Here is a 17900-nt window from a genome sequence, read left to right on the forward strand (position 1 = left end):
AATACTTACTTGAAAGAGCAACACACAAGTTTCATGCTCATTCTTCATGTGATGAGTCTGCATTCCGAATGAGCGGTAGAATAAAAATATGACTATTCAAAAGTGCTTATATTAAGTTTATTTGAATAAAGATTATATATATTTCTATTTGCAATGAAACTCATTATTTCACTATATTTCAGCTATATTACCATTAGGTACCATCTTTACCAAACATGCACTTGGCACAGTTGGTGTTGGAGATGTAGCCTTAGGCCATTGCCCTCGTATAATCCAAATGATGAATTAATATCAGTTTCCACTTCAATTTTATTATCAACCTCAGTTAAGACGTAACTGTTGGTGTTGTTCCTACGATCTGTCTGTGAAGTCAATCCTTGAATCTCTGAATGAAGTTAGAGATTACTCTAACTTAAAATCCATAGCACTGACAATATTATCTGATTACACTAATATGTTGATTATTGCATGCCTCTCTTACTTGTTATGCTGTAATTGTTTATACATATAAAAAAAACATCTATTCAAAAGAACAACATACAAGTTTCTTGCTCATTCTTCTTGTTTTTTAATCTGCATTTTTTTTTATACTACGATGGTGGCAATCAAGCATACGGCCCATCTGATGGTAAATGGTTACCGTAGGCGTAGCCTATGAACGCCTGAAACACCAGGGGTACCACTTGCGCGTTGCCGACCCTTAAGAAACCTTAATATACCCTTCTTAAAAAACCCCATGCTGTAGTCTCGTGGGAAAACCACGGCAGGAAGTTCATTCCACAATCTAAGTGTACGCGGGAGGAAACTCCTCTGAAACCGCACTGTTCGGGACCACTTAGGTTCCAGTGTGTGGGGATGAATTCCCTGTCGATGGCGAGCGGTGCGGTGGTAAAAGGTGGCTGTCGGCATCATGTCGAACAATTCCTCAGAACACAGTTCGTTGTATAATAGGTAGAACACACAAAGCGAGGCGAGACTTCGCCTCAAGCTGAGTGGCTCGATACCGCCAGAGAGATTGGGATCATCGACAATTCTCATAGCACGTCTCTGAACCGAGTCAAAAGGACCGAGCTGGTATCCAGGTGCTCCCGCCCAAAGATGAGAGCAGTACTCCATGTGCGGCCGAACCTGTGACTTATATAAGAGAAGTCTCTGAAGTACCGCCGAATGAGTGGTCGAATAATAAGTATATTTGAATAAAAATTATTTCTATTTCTTTAAATCCGTTTTATTGTTCCAGGCGGGGTGTGGTCACTGCGCAATCTGTCCATCTCGGTACCCCGAGCAGTCCTCTCCGGCGAGGGTCAGTCCGCCGTTCTGGAATGTTCCTACGATTTGGAAGGTGCCCCGTTGTATTCAATACGATGGTACAAATCTGAGACAGAGTTCTACAGATATGTCCCGAGAGAGATGCCACCGTCCATGGTTTTTCCACTGCCTGGAGCGTCAGTTGATGTAAGTATTATTTTTAATGATGATTGATTACAAGAATAAGTATAATTTACTGCTCCAATTAAATTACACTATAGAAATACATTTAAAGGATACTTAAGGTCATTGGGCTTCCTACAATATGATCGAGCGCAGTGATGGCTGGCCATCCGTCATACTCGTGAACGACGATGCTGCTTGTAGCGACTGGTCTGCTCTTATCACTACGACTGATTTAATCTTAATGTGTTTTTATATTTGAGCCTAAATAAATTAGTGCTGGTTGATAGTTTGTATTCACACGTTTCAACTTGTAAATGTAAACTTACAAGGATTATTTAAAAGAGCAACACATTAAGTTTCTTGCTTATTCTTCTTGTGATGAGACAGCTTTCCGAATAATGTAGAAAAGTGCATAAATTAAGTTTATTTGAATAAATGATTTTCTATTCTATTCTATTCTATTCTTAATTAAAGGCAGCAAAAGGACCCCGGTTCAGCTCTATGCACACAGGATGCACCTGTGCGGCGCTGGTTTTGCAACCGTAGCGTTTTCTACAAATTTTTAAAATATATAAATAATAATGATTACAACCGAGAGGTGAGGTCTGGTCTACTGAGATACAGGCCTAGTTCAGTTTCCAGACTTATATGATCATAAACTGTTTATGTATATATGTATATACATATCATAAATTATTTTCATAAACAATTTGTATAATAATAAATTTATCATTATTATAATATGCAATATCTAGTTTCATCATATTTTTCCCTACCGTCCTGTTCAGTATGTAGATCCAATTGAGAAGAACTGGCAAGAAAAATTGAATTACTTTTTTTTTAATTATGTTTTATTTACAATGTATATTTATATAGGTGTCTATGTCTAACATTAAATGAAAAACCCGTACATGAACAAGTATTGCCATGCACGCTCGTCATTTATGCATTCATTATTCATTAAATTATTATAAAAGTATTTAGTATTAAAGTTCTATCAACTATGAAGTTTTTTTGTTAGCGTATTTTTTTTAAAAGCCAGTTTATTTACAATGTATATGTATATTATTATTATTATATTACTTTATTCACAAATGTAACAAATCTCGTTACACAACAGCATGTCAATAGTAATTACATTTTTAAGATAATTATGTCATAATTACAATTTTAAGTATTCAAAATAATAAATTAAATAATATATAACATAGTAATAAAAGTCACTTAATGGAAAATGTCATAATTGTACATTGGAATTCAGATGTTCCGTCACATTGTAAAAAGGATGTTGCTTGAAATATGATTTTATTTTTTGTTCTTAAATTCTGTTGATGTTAATTGCATTGTTTTATTAGATAGTTTATTGTACATTTTATATTTTTAAGTAAATACCTCGTTTTATTGTTTTTGCAAGTCGTAATCTTGGTAATTTTAATTTATGTCCATTACGTGTCATGTGATTATCCGACTTTTTACGCAGTGTATTGCTCTTTTCGTGTATATATATATATTATATTTATATATGCTGTTCTAATAGTTGGCGCAATCAGATCGCAACCAAGTAAGAATAGTGAACATGAACCGTCGCCTCAGTGGTGACTACCAGTGCGAGGTGTCAGCTGACGCGCTCTCCTTCCACACCGACATACGATCAGCGCCGCTCACCGTCGTTGGTAAGTACCGTCATCACCATCATATCTTAAGTTTTTTATCTATCTATCTAGACTATATAGACTATATAGATATACATAGATAAAAAGCTTCGTTTTTCAAAATTTTACATTATGTAATATTATTACTCCATAGTAACTATATAGTGAGTAGAGAGTATAAGAGAGAGCCTGCTGACAAACCCCGACAGGAGTTTTGCACAAAGTCGCTGTCGCTGTCTGTCCGTCCCTATGTATGCTTAAATCTTTAAAACTACGCAACGGATTTTTGAAGCGGTTTTTTTTATATATAGAGTGATTCAAGAGGAAGGTTTATATATATAATACATGTACACCCGGGCAAAGCCGGGGTGAGTAGCTAGTATATAGATAAAATGCTTCGTTTTTTAAATTTTTACATTACATTTTTATTAAATAGTAGAAAACAAAGTCGCTGTCGCTGTTTGTCCGTATGTATGCTTAAATCTTTAAAACTACGCAACGGATTTTGAAGCGGTTATTTTTAATAGATAGAGTGATTCTAGAGGAAGGTTTATATGTATAATACATGTACACCCGGGTGAAGCCGGGGCGAGTAGCCAATTACAAATAATGTAAAAATTTGCTCTATCTTTATTTCCTGTTGTCATCTGTCTATATCTCTTAAAAACGAACAAAGACGCAGGAAACATGTAGTAATATATAAACACAATTGGACATATAAAACAACATTTAATTATGAGATATAATTTCATAATTGTTAAATTTAAAATATTACAGTTTTATAAACAAAAGAAAATACCAACTTTCTCTTTAATAGAGACGAGAGAACACCAAGTTCACGATAGCATCCCCTAAATTGATAACAATAGGTTTTAAATTACTGTAATAGTCTGCAAACTTTGTGTGTGTAACTACAATACAACAAGTAATAAAACGACAATACAAAACACCTGGCAGTTTTCACGCAGGTACCTATAAAGAAAGCTGTAATGAATATTCGTTTAAAGTTTAAACAGAATATTAATATATATATTTATTTATAAGAAATCTAACAGCTACTCCAATATATACAATATGTAGATAGATAGATAGATAAAATTTTTATTTACGACTTGCTGTACCCGCGGCTTTGTCCACGTGGAATTAAACTTTATTTTTCTAAAATAAAAGTAGCCTAAGTTACTCCTTATTACATCAGCTATCTGCCAATAAAAGTCCCATCAAAATCGGTCCAGCCATTTCAGAGATTAGCCGGAACAAACAGACAGAGAGACAAAAAATATAAAAAATGTTATTTTGGTGTATGTATTTATATTCATATGCATGTAATAAAAAACGATTATTTCAATATTACGAACAGACACTCCAATTTTCAACTCCAAAATCCAATTTATATATATATATATAGATGTATAGCTGAGTTGATTTATATGTATAGATGAGTTGTCTAGTATTATTATTGTCATAATCAAACCCCAAAGATATCAACATTGCCATAGCAACAAGAGATAACAGAGTCACGCGGCAGACTCCGCGTGTAACGTCACACCGCCTCAGTTTACATTGTACATACGTTAATTAAGACACCGTGGATTATAATGACATTCCTCGTCTAGAGCCGACATTATTAATTAATAATATAGAACACATTAATAATAGACAATTAATATATAACAAATTGTGATTTATGTTCCCTAAATGGAACAATATCAATAAGTTCATTGCAATTAAACTAATGTTAGGATTCACATCGATATTGTCGAAAAATCTGATATTTTATATTAAAAGAAGGTAGTTTCATTATTACTCGGTATCGTTAAACTAGTTGCATATAACCCCCACTCATATCTTCTCTGTATAAAAGGGAGGGTTTTTGTAAGCCACGGCACCCTGACCACACTTTTACACACACACACGACACCGTCCTCGCCGGCGAAGACGACGACCTCAAACACACAATATCGCGCATTCAACCGGGCGCCCGGGTGCTCCACACCGGCGCCCCCGGGCGCCCCTCCGATCGATCCCCCGTCCAATTCAAACGGGGATCGAAATTACGACGGCCTGAGCCGAGGTTCGAACCCCTAGTGGTGCCCTCAGACCAAAGTCGTATCCGTCAGGCAGGAGTTGGCCTTCAGCCGCTCCATAAGTCCTTCCGCGGGTTTGGAGTGGCATCTGCACTCGCCCCATAACGTCCGGTGAAGCTGTAAAGGCCAGCTACGGCCAACAGCATTAGAGTAGTCGAAAAAAAGCCGCGGCATTCGGTCTTTGTGTACAGGATGTGCAGGTTGTATTTTAATTGCTAAAGTGAATTATGTTAGAGACATAGTTAAATTAATGTCATATAGTTGTTATTTTATTATAATACATACTTTTACTAGTACATAGAGTTGATATATCTAACACTAAAATCAAAATAATTATATGACAATTCATCGATTAAATAGAAGAATGACATTTTTCAAAATTAGAAGCTAGAATTGCCTCCTTTTATATAAGTCAGTTAAATTAACCACGCCGTCTTAATCATTATCTAAATACTTTTAAAATAATATATAGTACTTCTGTGTAAATTTTAAAACGTTAAAGAAAAAAATGTAATAAAAAAAAAACCTTAAGTGCTTATCTTGTAAAAAAAATACATTTTGAATACTGACATTTTCTATTTAACCGACTAATTATAATGAATGAATGAAAAACTCTTTATTATTCGTTTCACAGAAAGAAATAACAATTATATAAATTAGCTAGCTGACGTTGTTTTGCCATATAAATTAAAATCGCTATTAAAAAATAGGGGTTGATGGATAATTTCAAATAAATATAATAATTTTTGGGAGTGGAACTGGATGAATATTTGAACTGGAAACGTGTACTTAATCAAATCAAGTCAAAAATCATTTATTCATGTAGGAGATTTTAACCATTGACATTAAAATAAAAAAAAATAACAAAAAATATTTTGGGGTGGATCACCCTTATCATTGAGGGGCACAAAAGTAGATGTTAGATAGTAGACTTTCAGAGAAATGTGGTAACAAACACCCCGACACAAGAATTACTTATATTAGAAGTAAAAATTGTGTTACCCGAATAAAGAATTCTGAATTTTGCTGCCGCCATTCCGAGCGTCGCATTTATCCATCTCGCGAGATAGTTACGCAAAATTATGTTACCTGAATAAAGAATTTTGAACAAATGAATAATTTATTTCATCTCCACAGACCCGCCATTCCGAGCCCCTCATATATCCATCTCGCGGGATAGTTATGCAAGAGGAGATGTGCTGCGTGCAAACTGCTCAATAGATGAGGCATACCCAGCCCCGAACATCACCTGGATTATTGATGATCACAAGGTACTGGATGATTTTGTTTTAAAATATGGTACGACTATAGTAGCTATGAATGATGTACATGGTATAGATTACCTCTAATTCAGTCGCCAAGCAGTTTGCTTTCTAAACTATATTGCATGTAAAAAGTGAGATAGTTAAATTACAGGATAAGAGGCATGATATCTTAGTCCTCCAGAATGGTAATGCAGAAATATTTTTTTATGGAAGATAATGGAATGGTGCACCCGCCTGCGCTGACGGTTTACGCTGGCGGAGCACCAGTGGAAGATGATAAGATAAACATGAGGTCAGATCAGTTAGCCCATCGTGACAAATTCACCCGGAAGTTATCACGATGGTTTCCAGGGGGAACCGCGTGGAGGTCAACCTGACATGGTACATTGCTAGTAATGGAGTCATGAGTCCACATTACTAACATTCCCCTTCCCCCCGCATGAGAAGTATTAGGCAGTCTTTATAGATGATAATGGAATGATACACCAGCCTGCGCTATCGATTGTATGTCAGGCCAGTTGGCAAATGGCAATTTTCCACGATGATTTCCAGGATGAACCGCGTGGAGATCAACTTAGCATGCCACATTGCTAGCAATGGGGTTTTTAGTCCACATTTCAAACCATCTCCGTCCCCCTATCAGAGAGTGGGCAGGTGCAAAATTATACAATCTTGTAATTTCACTACATAATTGTGACATAAGGTAGTGAAATTACAAGAATACTGTAATCCTCAATTGTGGCAATACGCGGTAGCCGACAAGCGTCCAATGACGTCACGTCCGTGGTGCTATTCATGTATATCGGTGACGATTACCACTTACCATTTTAGTGGTGATGGACGGTCAGCTTCTTTGCAAAAATACGTAATTTAAATAATAACAACAACAACAATAATTTTGTCACGGCAGAAGTAGACCTAACAAAACTGCCCACCCAGACAATTCTGTACAGGTAGATTTTCTACCTCGGTAATGTTATATAGTAGGTAATAAGTTTGAAATTCTCTTACAAACAACTCTCACTGATTTTCGCGAAAAAGTATTCGCTGCAGAAAAGTTTTCTTCCAAAGAAGTCATTGTACCGCCGAGCGAAGTTGAAAACAATACACCATTATTCATGGATTTTTGTTCATTAGCGAGACGATATAACTTTGTTGTTCTTTGTTTGTGTACAAAATATGGAACAGTGGGTGAAGAAACTCAAATCGTCATCAGTACTGTAGTTTTTATTCCTTCTGCAAATGAACTAAATAGAATGTTCGTAGAATCTTCTAAAAACTAACATTTAGAACTTAATTTGTTAGAACGAAATTTTTTGGATGAGGATAGTAATCCTCATATAATTAATTCGTCAAACAGAGCAATCCCTAAATGAATATGTCTAAAATTTGGATCTATAATAACAAATTTTTGTCTGTAATATGCATCCATCCATAGGCATTTACTGTATGCAAATTGTTGGGAAAATATACCTCCATGGATAGATATAATGATACGAAATAGTTGAAAGTTAACATGATAAAATGTACATACAACTTCGACATTATTAAAATTAAGATTAAGATAAAATTAAGTTTATGAAAATTAGGTATATTTTGAATTAGATATACATGATGGTGCCGATTTGGATTTCTTGTTATAGGATTCTAATATTGTTGTTAAAATAAATTAATGAAAAATATTTGATCTATGGATACAATAACGGCACAAGACCCGTGGATGATCACCCATGCCATGGAACAACCGAGTCAAAGCACCTGTAGGTGGTACCATAATAAAGATAAATGGCGAATAGCATTTTACCCCACTACATAGTACCCACGACCGTTCTGGCAAGAACGTATCGAATCGAACAGTGTCTATAATAAAATGTGAATATAAATTTTCAAATTTCATCTAATTTCATAATATACCGGATATTCGAATAAACCATTCAGCTTTATACTGTTCGAGCATTATCAAACAGCACTACCGGCAGCCTTTGCTAATTTTTATTTGGTCTTGCGTCAATGACGATACTGCACGCGTACATATTATTACATTTACATTAGAATTAATATTATTCTAAATCATAATCTAATTCCAATTATTCAATATATTAGTTCTATAGTCCGTTATTATATATTCGTCATCCTTTATTAGTAAAGGTTTAAACAATAGGATAATAAATCTATTGTATATTCATATTTCATCTTTATCTACTGTTCGAGCATAATCAAACAGCACTATCGGCATGCACTAGGCATTGCCAATTTTTATTTTGGTTTCGCCAATGACGACACTGCACGCGTACATACTAAAAGTATGTACGCGTGTAATGTCGTCATTAAATTAATATTATTCTAAATCATAATCTAATTCCAATTATTCAATATATTAGTTCTATAGTCCGTTATTATATATTCGTCATCCTTTATTAATAAAGGTTTAAACAATAGGATAATAAATCTATTGTATTTTCGCAGGTTGCCGAAACAATTTCTTGGCGAGTTTCCGATATAGACTTCAAGGAACGCGCTGCATTCAGTCAACTCGAGATCACAATACTGGAAGCGGAGCACTATCGGATGGGCATCACCTACACTAGCTCCAACCTGAACAAAGTATACCACGATCATTATATCTACGATAAAGATATGAATAAAGAAGATCGGGAATTGTTGAGGAATAATGTTGCAACGTTTTTGTAATTGGATATATTAACAATAATAATAACACTAATCTAATGGTTAATTAAACACACTGTTTTATTAATACAAACGTGTGAGTAACATAGTATATGTTACTCACAAGTTGTTTGTATATTATTGTATATTGCTAACTGACCAACTTAGTTGTGTATTTTGCATCTTTTTCTTTGTATTACTGTACCTTACCTTGTGAGTGTGTTGTATCTATCTATCTATTCATCAGGTACACCGTTGTGCCTCCGGCAAGTGGCCAGTTCTCGTTAAGCTGTGTTGCGACAATTTATAACATCTATGCAAGGAAAAGCGAGCTTCTGTACATTAAAGAGGATGCTCCTCTTCCAGCTTCCGTCACTGGAGAAGATTCCTCAGGTATAAATTTGTATGACATATTGTTTTTCTTTAAGTATGACGTACTGTGTTACTTTATGAAAGGTCTTGATGATGCAGCGATATAGACTGCCTCATATTCCGAAGTTGTTGATTCATTACCTGGGTCTTATACATTTAGTACTATTTAGAATTTGTGTAAGTATTATAAACTTAAAAACGTTTGAAGTGTATACGTTGGAAATGTAGGATCTTGGTGGAATTTATTGGGAAAACCCTATTTACCGAAAGCCACCAATGCATAAATACTGGATGAGGTGATGATGATAATAAATTTTGGAAATGAACAATGTTAATTTGCAACCAGATTGCTGTATAGGTTATTGACGATTAAAAATTTTGGTAAAGTCTTAAATTCAACAGTGAATAGATCTATATCTATTGACTGAAATGATGATGAATAATGATTATATAATCGGGCTGATAGTAGAATATAAATATTTTTAAAGCCTAATCAAAAAAAAGGATTTCAACAACAAAGATCTCGCGGACTAACCTTACCACTTAGGTGGTACGAAAAATTATTAACGTACTATACTTAAAAATTTCATAAGAATCCATTAATCCGCATCAGAGGAATTTTGTTACAAACACTGTGACGCGAGAATTTTATATATAAGATTTGTTTTTTCCTGCAGGTGTGACCGCTGCGTGCAGCGCTGCTCTGATCGTCCTGTGCGCGTGCGCCTCCCTATTGCCTTCGTTATGATCGCGCGCAGATATGCGCGCGCGCTCCATTTCAATTAAACTCGCATAAGAAACTGAATGTTGTGATAGACATTAATATTTAGTCAGGATATTTGTACTAATGTAAGTTATATTATACTTATTTCAATGTTACAAATTACTTATATGTGAATATGTAAATAAAAATATTAGTTACAGAGGTATTTGTTTCAATAAATCATACCCCCTGTTGCGGATTAATCGGTGGTGCGCAGGATGCCGTCAGACAGAGATCTCTTGTTTGATCTCGTCGTTTTCCCAGATATCGTCTTGATCACGTCGGGGTCACCACTGTTGCGGGTGAATAATACGATGTAGTTGAAAGAGACGATGTATATTACAGATGATAATAGACTGACATTATGTACATAGAAATAATGATCTTATATACTAAATAACAATAGGAAAATGTAAGGTGGGGTGACACAGTTTAGACACAGCAATGCTTAGTAGACAATAAAGAATTTGTCTTACTAGACATTATTAAATGCAATTATTATTTCTAACTGTATCCCATACCCCTCCGATCGATACAAGCCAATTCAAAAGGGATCGATATTACGATGGCCTGATCCGAGGTTTGAACCTCTAGCGGTGCCCTCAAAGTAAAATCGTCAGGCGGGAGTTGGTCTTTACCGCTCCATAAGTCCCGCCGCGGGTTTGGAGAGTTACTCGTATCTGCACTCGCCCTCTATCGTCCGTAAAGCTGTAAAGGCCAGCTGCGGCCAACAGCATTTAAGATGTCCAAAAGAAATTAACTATACTAATATGACAGTTTCCATTGCTCGTTCTTCGAAGTGAACAGAAGTGTAAATATATGTATATCATAAATCAGAAGAGACTGTAAAAGGTCATCGGCATGGGTACCACAGTTTCACACAATTCAGCCTACTTTTAGTACTACTAAGTAGCTTAGTTTTAAGCCACGTTTCGATTATAGGGTCAAAATAGGTTATCTGCCTTTACACGTACACTCGTAACGAGAGTTTCCTCAGCTTCGAAGCAGCCTCGACAATAGGACCACCTAAATTTGGTTTATTTATTTATTCATTTATTTCAGGCAACTAGTCCCATATTATAAATACCTTATAGACTAACATACATATAATATAATATTTAAAAACTAATACAATGATATTGTCTGTATGATCACGGCACTGAAGACGGCAATCTGCCACGGTAGCGCCGATATACCACACCTTTCGGCCAGTAGTCCTCTTTCATGAAGGTGGGCAGCAAGTCGGTGCGGACCAGGGCCACAAACGCTTTGAAACTCGCGTTGTGACTCGACTTCAGCTGCGTCACCCTCAATGTCAGGTTACTCTTGGTACGAATATAATCGATAATGTCCTGCTCCTTAGTTGCGTAATGTAGACGGGACAGGTACATTGTCGTGGTCGGTGTAGCAGCACGCAGCAGAAAGTTTATGGTTGGGTTATGATTTTACTGCTACATATATTCTCCTTGTACCTTATCAGAATTTGATTACTTCCATGCAAAAAATAGGGTTATTTCGTGATGCAAAAAGGATGGTTATGATTTTGAGTGTTATATAAATATGTTTCCTAACAACTGCTTATCAGACTTTACATTATATAAAAGCTGTGCCATCGGTTTCATCCGCCTGAAATTTAAGTATATGTTATTCTGATGTATAAGCTATATTACTGTAGAGATTCATCAAAATCCGTTCAGTAGTTTTTGCGTGAAAGAGTAACAAACATCCATCTATACTTACAAACTTTCACGCTTAGAATATTAATAATGGTAATAATAGTAATGTAAGCAATAATGTAACAGTAATAATTGTATGTACATGTAATGCGTAGAAATGAAGATAACATATTAAGAAAGGTGTTACATATGAATGTGGATGGTTATAAGGGCAGAGGAAGACCGAAAAAGAGATGGATGGACTGTGTGAAAGATAATATGGCAAGAAAGGGAGTAAATAACGAGATGACTGCGAACAGGGATGAATGGAAGAGAAAAACATATTACGCCGACCACAAATAAATGGGATAAGGAAGAAGCAGATGATAAATTATATTTAGCTTAGAATTCTATTGGAATTCAATATCAACTTGAAGCCATTGTCCCAGATGATGGTAAGTGTTTAACTTTTAGACTGAAAGAAGCAGTTGACGATGAATATTAATAATAATGTTGTGGTGCGGTTCTTTTGTGTTGAGGTGATATGTTTACTAATAAATATGTACGTTTACAGCCTGTGGTAGGCCATGCCATTCTCGTATCGGTTTATACAGCCACGAAAAATGATGTTCACGGAACTTTACGCCATAAATCGTCTATAATAGACGCATAGGCCATTATATATATATAATACAATTCTTCTTCTTAAATATATATATATATATATATATATATTTAAGAAGAAGAATTGTATTGTCTTTTCTTATGATACATTTTACAATAATGTCAATCAGTATTTGACAGCTAAACTATTTTTTTTTTTATTAAGTATTTTACGGCACTGCAAATCTTCTTTCAGCCAAACAATTACATTCTACAAATATAAATCAACTATTAATTACATCTATAGCGTTCACAAATTAATAAATAGGTCGTATATACTCGTAACAAATAAGATTTTGAAATTATCCATGCCTGTTTACTTGTGACTCTAAGTTCCAAAAATTTACTACCCAGCGGAGTCTATGTCAATTATCGCATGCCTAATCCTTGTTAATGTGTATTTAATTAGAACAACATTTATTTAAAAGAGCAACACACAAATCTTGCTCATTCTTTTTGTGATGAGTCTGTGTTCCAAATGGGCGGTAGAATGAAAAAAATGTGACTATTCAAAATTGATTATATTAAGTTTATTTGAATAAAGATTATTTGTACCTATTCTATTGCTAAATAGGGCACAAATTAATGTTGCTTACAATATGTGATACTCAGTGAATCGAGTAAACATATCTGTAGACGTCCTTTCATCATACTGGTAAATAGAAACATTTATATAAAGACTAATATTAAAATTTGGAGCACGTAATTGTAACCTCTGCTTGATATGACGGATTTATCTACAGTGATTCCCAAAGTGGCCTATAAAACTGGGGTCTATGACAAAAACTATAAAGTCTACGAGAGCGGTCATCTTGTTGTTTTTTACGTTAGTTTTTAACACTAAACTTTACGTCGGTTAGAAATTTTACAAAAAATCAATACCAGGTAAGAACTCACTATTTTTCGGTATATTTTGGTACACCCCAGATTTATCTACAGTGATTCCCAAAGTGGCCTATATCGACCCCCAGGGGTCTATGACAAACTGCAAAGGGTCTACGAGAGCGGTCATCTTGTTTTTATCACTAAACTTTACTATAGTTAGAAATTTACAAAAAATCAATACCAGGTAAGAACTCACTATTTTTCGGTATATTTTGGTACACCCCCAGATTTATCTACAGTGATTCCCAAAGTGGCCTATGGCGACCCCCCAGGGTCTATGACAAACTGCAAAAGTCTACGAGAGCGGTCATCTTGTTTTTATCACTAAACTTTACTATAGTTAGAAATTTACAAAAAAATCAATACCAGGTAAGAACTCACTATTTTTCGGTATATTTTTGGTACACCCTCAGATTTATCTACAGTGATTCCCAAAGTGGCCTATAGCGACCCCCCAGGCGTCTATGACAAACTGCAAGTCTATATCCGCTGTTATAGACTTGCAGTTTGTCATCTTGTTTCTAATACTAAACTTTACTACAGTTAGAAATTTACAAAATATCAATACCTAAAAATATGGCAAGGCTTCTACGACACAAAGAAGTTTGGGAACCTCTGATCTAATACATTAATGAGAATATTTGTAAAGAATCAAATGAATGAGAATTTATTTGTCGAAATATGGGACGTCCTTTATGTTTTCGACGACCGCGGTGGTCTAGCGGTTTAGCGCACCGCATTGCTTCGTATGGTCGCTGGTTCGATTCGTCGTACAACGTAACAATATAATAATCAACTCAAAACTTTGTAACTTTCCCAAACAATTAAGACCACGCCTTCTAGACCCAAGCTGGCTAAAACTTGTGTTATAGGTACTAGACAACTGATACGAATACATAGATCTTTTTTGTAAATACATACACATTATACATAGAAAACACTCAACCGATACAAACAATTATACTCATGAATACAAAATTTTGTGCCGTGCGAGGAATCGAACCCGCGATCGGAAGTGAGGCGGTCTAATAAACCGCTAGACTATCGAGACCGTCATGAGTAATTCCATCAGTTGTCAAATGCCCAAATAGAAGCTCTGCTTAGTTTGGAACTAGATGGCGCTGTCTGAATTATCATAGTTAATTATTTACATACAGAGATAAAGTTTGAACAAAGTCTTTTGCGTGGGTACTCTATCATGGGGTTCCAACACCACTCTTGCTTTGTAAACTGTGTCCTGTGAATGTTGAGATAAGGTAGTGGAATTGTAAGGATACTTTCTAACTCTAGTAAACGGTTCATCTTAAAAACAGTTCATATACATAATTGTGGGTATAAATATGAAGTACTGTGAAAGAGTAATCATCAAAATCGGTTTTATTATAAAACAGTTCTGATAGATACTCGTGCATAAAAAAGTCTGATTACCGAATTTTATAGGGTGGTGGAAAAACTGTTTCAGTAAAAAAGTAAGTATATCAATTGTCTAGTACCCATAACACAAGGTCTGCTGAGAGGAAGGGAGGTTGGTATTAAGGTGGACTGATGACTCCATTGCAACCAATATACATGTCAGGTTGACCACCACGCGGTCTCCCCTGGTTACCATCGTGATAATTTCGGGGTGATTTTTCAGAATGGGCTAACTGACCTGATCTCATGCTCATCCTATCATCCTCCACTGGCCAGCATAAACAGTTAGCCCAGGCGGGTGCACCATTCCATTGTCTGATCGACAACTTAACTTATTAAAAAAAACTGTATAAATAAAAAATAAAAACTATATACTTTAAAAAAAGATAGCTTTTAAAATTCTATTGTCACAATAGAATAGAATAGAATAGAAAATAATTTATTCAAATAAACTTACATTGAAGCACTTTTGAATAGTCATTACATTTTTTTTTAATCTACCGCTCGTTCGGAAAGCTGTCTCATCACAAGAAGAACGAGCAAGAAACTTGCGTGTTGCTCTTTTATTAAAGTATATATTAAGTCTTAGTTACCATACTACTCCGAAACGGCTTGACCGATTTCTATGAAATTTTATATGCATATTCAGTAAGTCTGAGAATCGGCTTCTATCTATTTCAAATACCCCTAAGTGATAAGGGTTATGTACCCCTAATATTTTATTTACTTTTTGCATATTTTTTTTATAATTTTCAGACTTCTACCATCAACCCCTATTTTTAATAGCGACTTTAATTTATACAACAACGCTTGCCTCTATTTTTAATAAGTGGTAAGGGTTGTCCATCCCTAACATTTTAATTACTTTTTGTACAATTTTTGTTTATAATGTGACATTAAAAAATACATACAACCCAAAATTTGTACGCTTCTACCATCCACCCCTATTTTATTATTGAGAAATTAATTTACATAGTAAAACAACTCTTGCCGTGACAGCTACTTATTATTACATAATAATTTCAAATGCTTGTTGCATTTACCGTCGATTTTCACTCAACAGAACTATCTAACGTTATCACAGAAACTATTGTTATTGTTATCAAGAACTGTTACAACTATGAGATGCTGCATGAGGAGATCTCACGTCTCGTAATGAGATACAAACATTTAAGTTACTAACTTGACAGACTGAACATACACACGTCAAGTGTTAATTAAATTTAATAATAATCCCTTTAATAAAATATTTAAGTTATTATATTATATTGTTTTATTGTAGGTTATTTAAGGTTTAACACTATTAAGAGTTTCTTTCAACAAGTTCTTATAAATAGAAATAATCTTTATTCAAATAAACTTAATATAAGCACTTTTATCATATAATATTTTTTTGATTCTACAACTCATTCGGAATGCAGATTCACCACAAGAAGAACGAGCAAGAAACTTGTCTGTTGCTCTTTTAAATAGATAATTTTTTTATATAAATAATTACAGTATAACAAGTAAGAGGCATGCGATAATCAACATAGAAATCGCTACGCACTCATTATTAGTGTAATCAGATAATATTGTCAGTGCTATGGATTTAAAGTTTTTCTATAAAAACATTATTATCGTTAACGAATTCTTCAATTTTATAGTAAGCTTTTTGCAAAGGAACTGTTTTATTTGACATTTAAATCTTTTTTTCTGGCAGATTTATAACAGACTCTGGTATTTTATTGTAAAACCTTACGCACTTGCCATAAAACGAATTACTAACTTTAGCCAAACGACATTTAGGTAAAATCAGTTTGTTATTGTTACGTAAGCTTTTAAGAATTACACGTAACAAAACTATTTTCTCCAAAAAGGATCTATCTTGATCTCATTCGCATGAACAATCCATCCATCAATGAAATATTATAAAAAATTGAAAAAATGTGCAATTCATTGAAATTGTAATGAATTTTATTATATAAAAATTTGAAAAAATGTACAATTCATTGAAATTATAATGAACTTTATTATATAAAAATTTGAAAAAATGTGCAATTCATTGAAATTATAATGAACTTTATTGTATAAAAATTTGAAAAAATGTGCAATTCATTGAAATTATAATGAATTATTTGAATAACGAAAAATGACTTAATATATGCTTTAATAATAGAGTAAGCCTAATAGATCGGAACGTAAATATTTAAGGCAAAATTTCGAATGAAATTATTGTTATTGTGCTTGTGTGATTGGAGATGCAAGGTCTTAGAATTGAGATAGAACGAATAAATTCAAATTAAAAATATTTTTATTCATATAGGCCTATTATATTTTATTTTATATTATATAATTATTACTATTAATATATAATAATATATAATATAATACTGAGTTAATGGGATATTAATTTTAAATTATAATATTAAAGATTATTTAATTCGAATGTACTCAAAATTTGCATGGCCGTAAATTGGGGCAATTAAACAGTTGCCAATAATATTATTACCTGGACATATTACCTAATATCTAACTGTATAATACGCAAATCAATTTCATTTCATTTCAATACAGATTCTTATGATATGTCAAATCCACCGTCAGTTCGGAATGATTTCGAGATGAGAATAACTGACAAGAAACTCAGCTCGTATTATTTTTAAATAAATGTTATACATACAGTAATTTGGCAGAACAGAGTGACTACCAGCATATGCTATTGCAAAAGCAAAAAGTCTAATCAGTGTTCGTAACCTGAACAGATCAGTCCTCAATAGTGAAGAATACAGAATTTTAATTATATTGTGGACATACTCCTTCTTAAATTGCCTGAATATTGTAATAAAATTAATACAATACCTCCACTTTTTAACAATAAATAGATTTAGTACATTAAAACTTTGTTACCTAATCAATCAGTTTCTTTATGATTGATGAACGGGATAATCAGAAATAAACTCGAATACTTATAACTTTGAAACTTTATCTCAAGTTAGAATTTATTATTCCAATTACACCTGTGTAGGTATAGGAAACTTTATTTCATAGCAAGTGAACATAAA

The 17900-nt window shown here is 34.0% G+C and overlaps 1 protein-coding gene across 1 annotated transcript; it reads left to right on the top strand.

Moving 5' to 3' along the window:
* The first annotated feature begins 1233 nt into the window (after positions 1-1233).
* On the top strand, positions 1234-10269 carry LOC131841495 (uncharacterized). The gene is made up of 6 exons (XM_059189817.1): positions 1234-1455; positions 2972-3107; positions 6311-6444; positions 8905-9119; positions 9353-9498; positions 10155-10269. The coding sequence occupies exons 1-6, from the start codon at positions 1411-1413 to the stop codon at positions 10223-10225; spliced, it is 747 nt and encodes a 248-aa protein (XP_059045800.1). The 5' UTR covers positions 1234-1410; the 3' UTR covers positions 10226-10269.
* Positions 10270-17900: the final 7631 nt, after the last annotated feature.

The sequence above is a fragment of the Achroia grisella genome, unplaced genomic scaffold, assembly GCF_030625045.1.
Source record: "Achroia grisella isolate CSIRO2021 unplaced genomic scaffold, CSIRO_AGI_Agris_v1 utg17936, whole genome shotgun sequence".
Classification (NCBI taxonomy): domain Eukaryota; kingdom Metazoa; phylum Arthropoda; class Insecta; order Lepidoptera; family Pyralidae; genus Achroia; species Achroia grisella.

Bases quoted from the DNA above. Each gene is read 5' to 3' on its own strand.
- LOC131841495 (XM_059189817.1), top strand. From the start codon at position 1,411: ATGCCACCGTCCATGGTTTTTCCACTGCCTGGAGCGTCAGTTGAT. The intron at 6,445-8,904 runs GTACTGGATGAT...GTATTTTCGCAG, and splicing joins GGATTATTGATGATCACAAG to GTTGCCGAAACAATTTCTTG. The intron at 9,499-10,154 runs GTATAAATTTGT...TTTTTCCTGCAG, and splicing joins CACTGGAGAAGATTCCTCAG to GTGTGACCGCTGCGTGCAGC.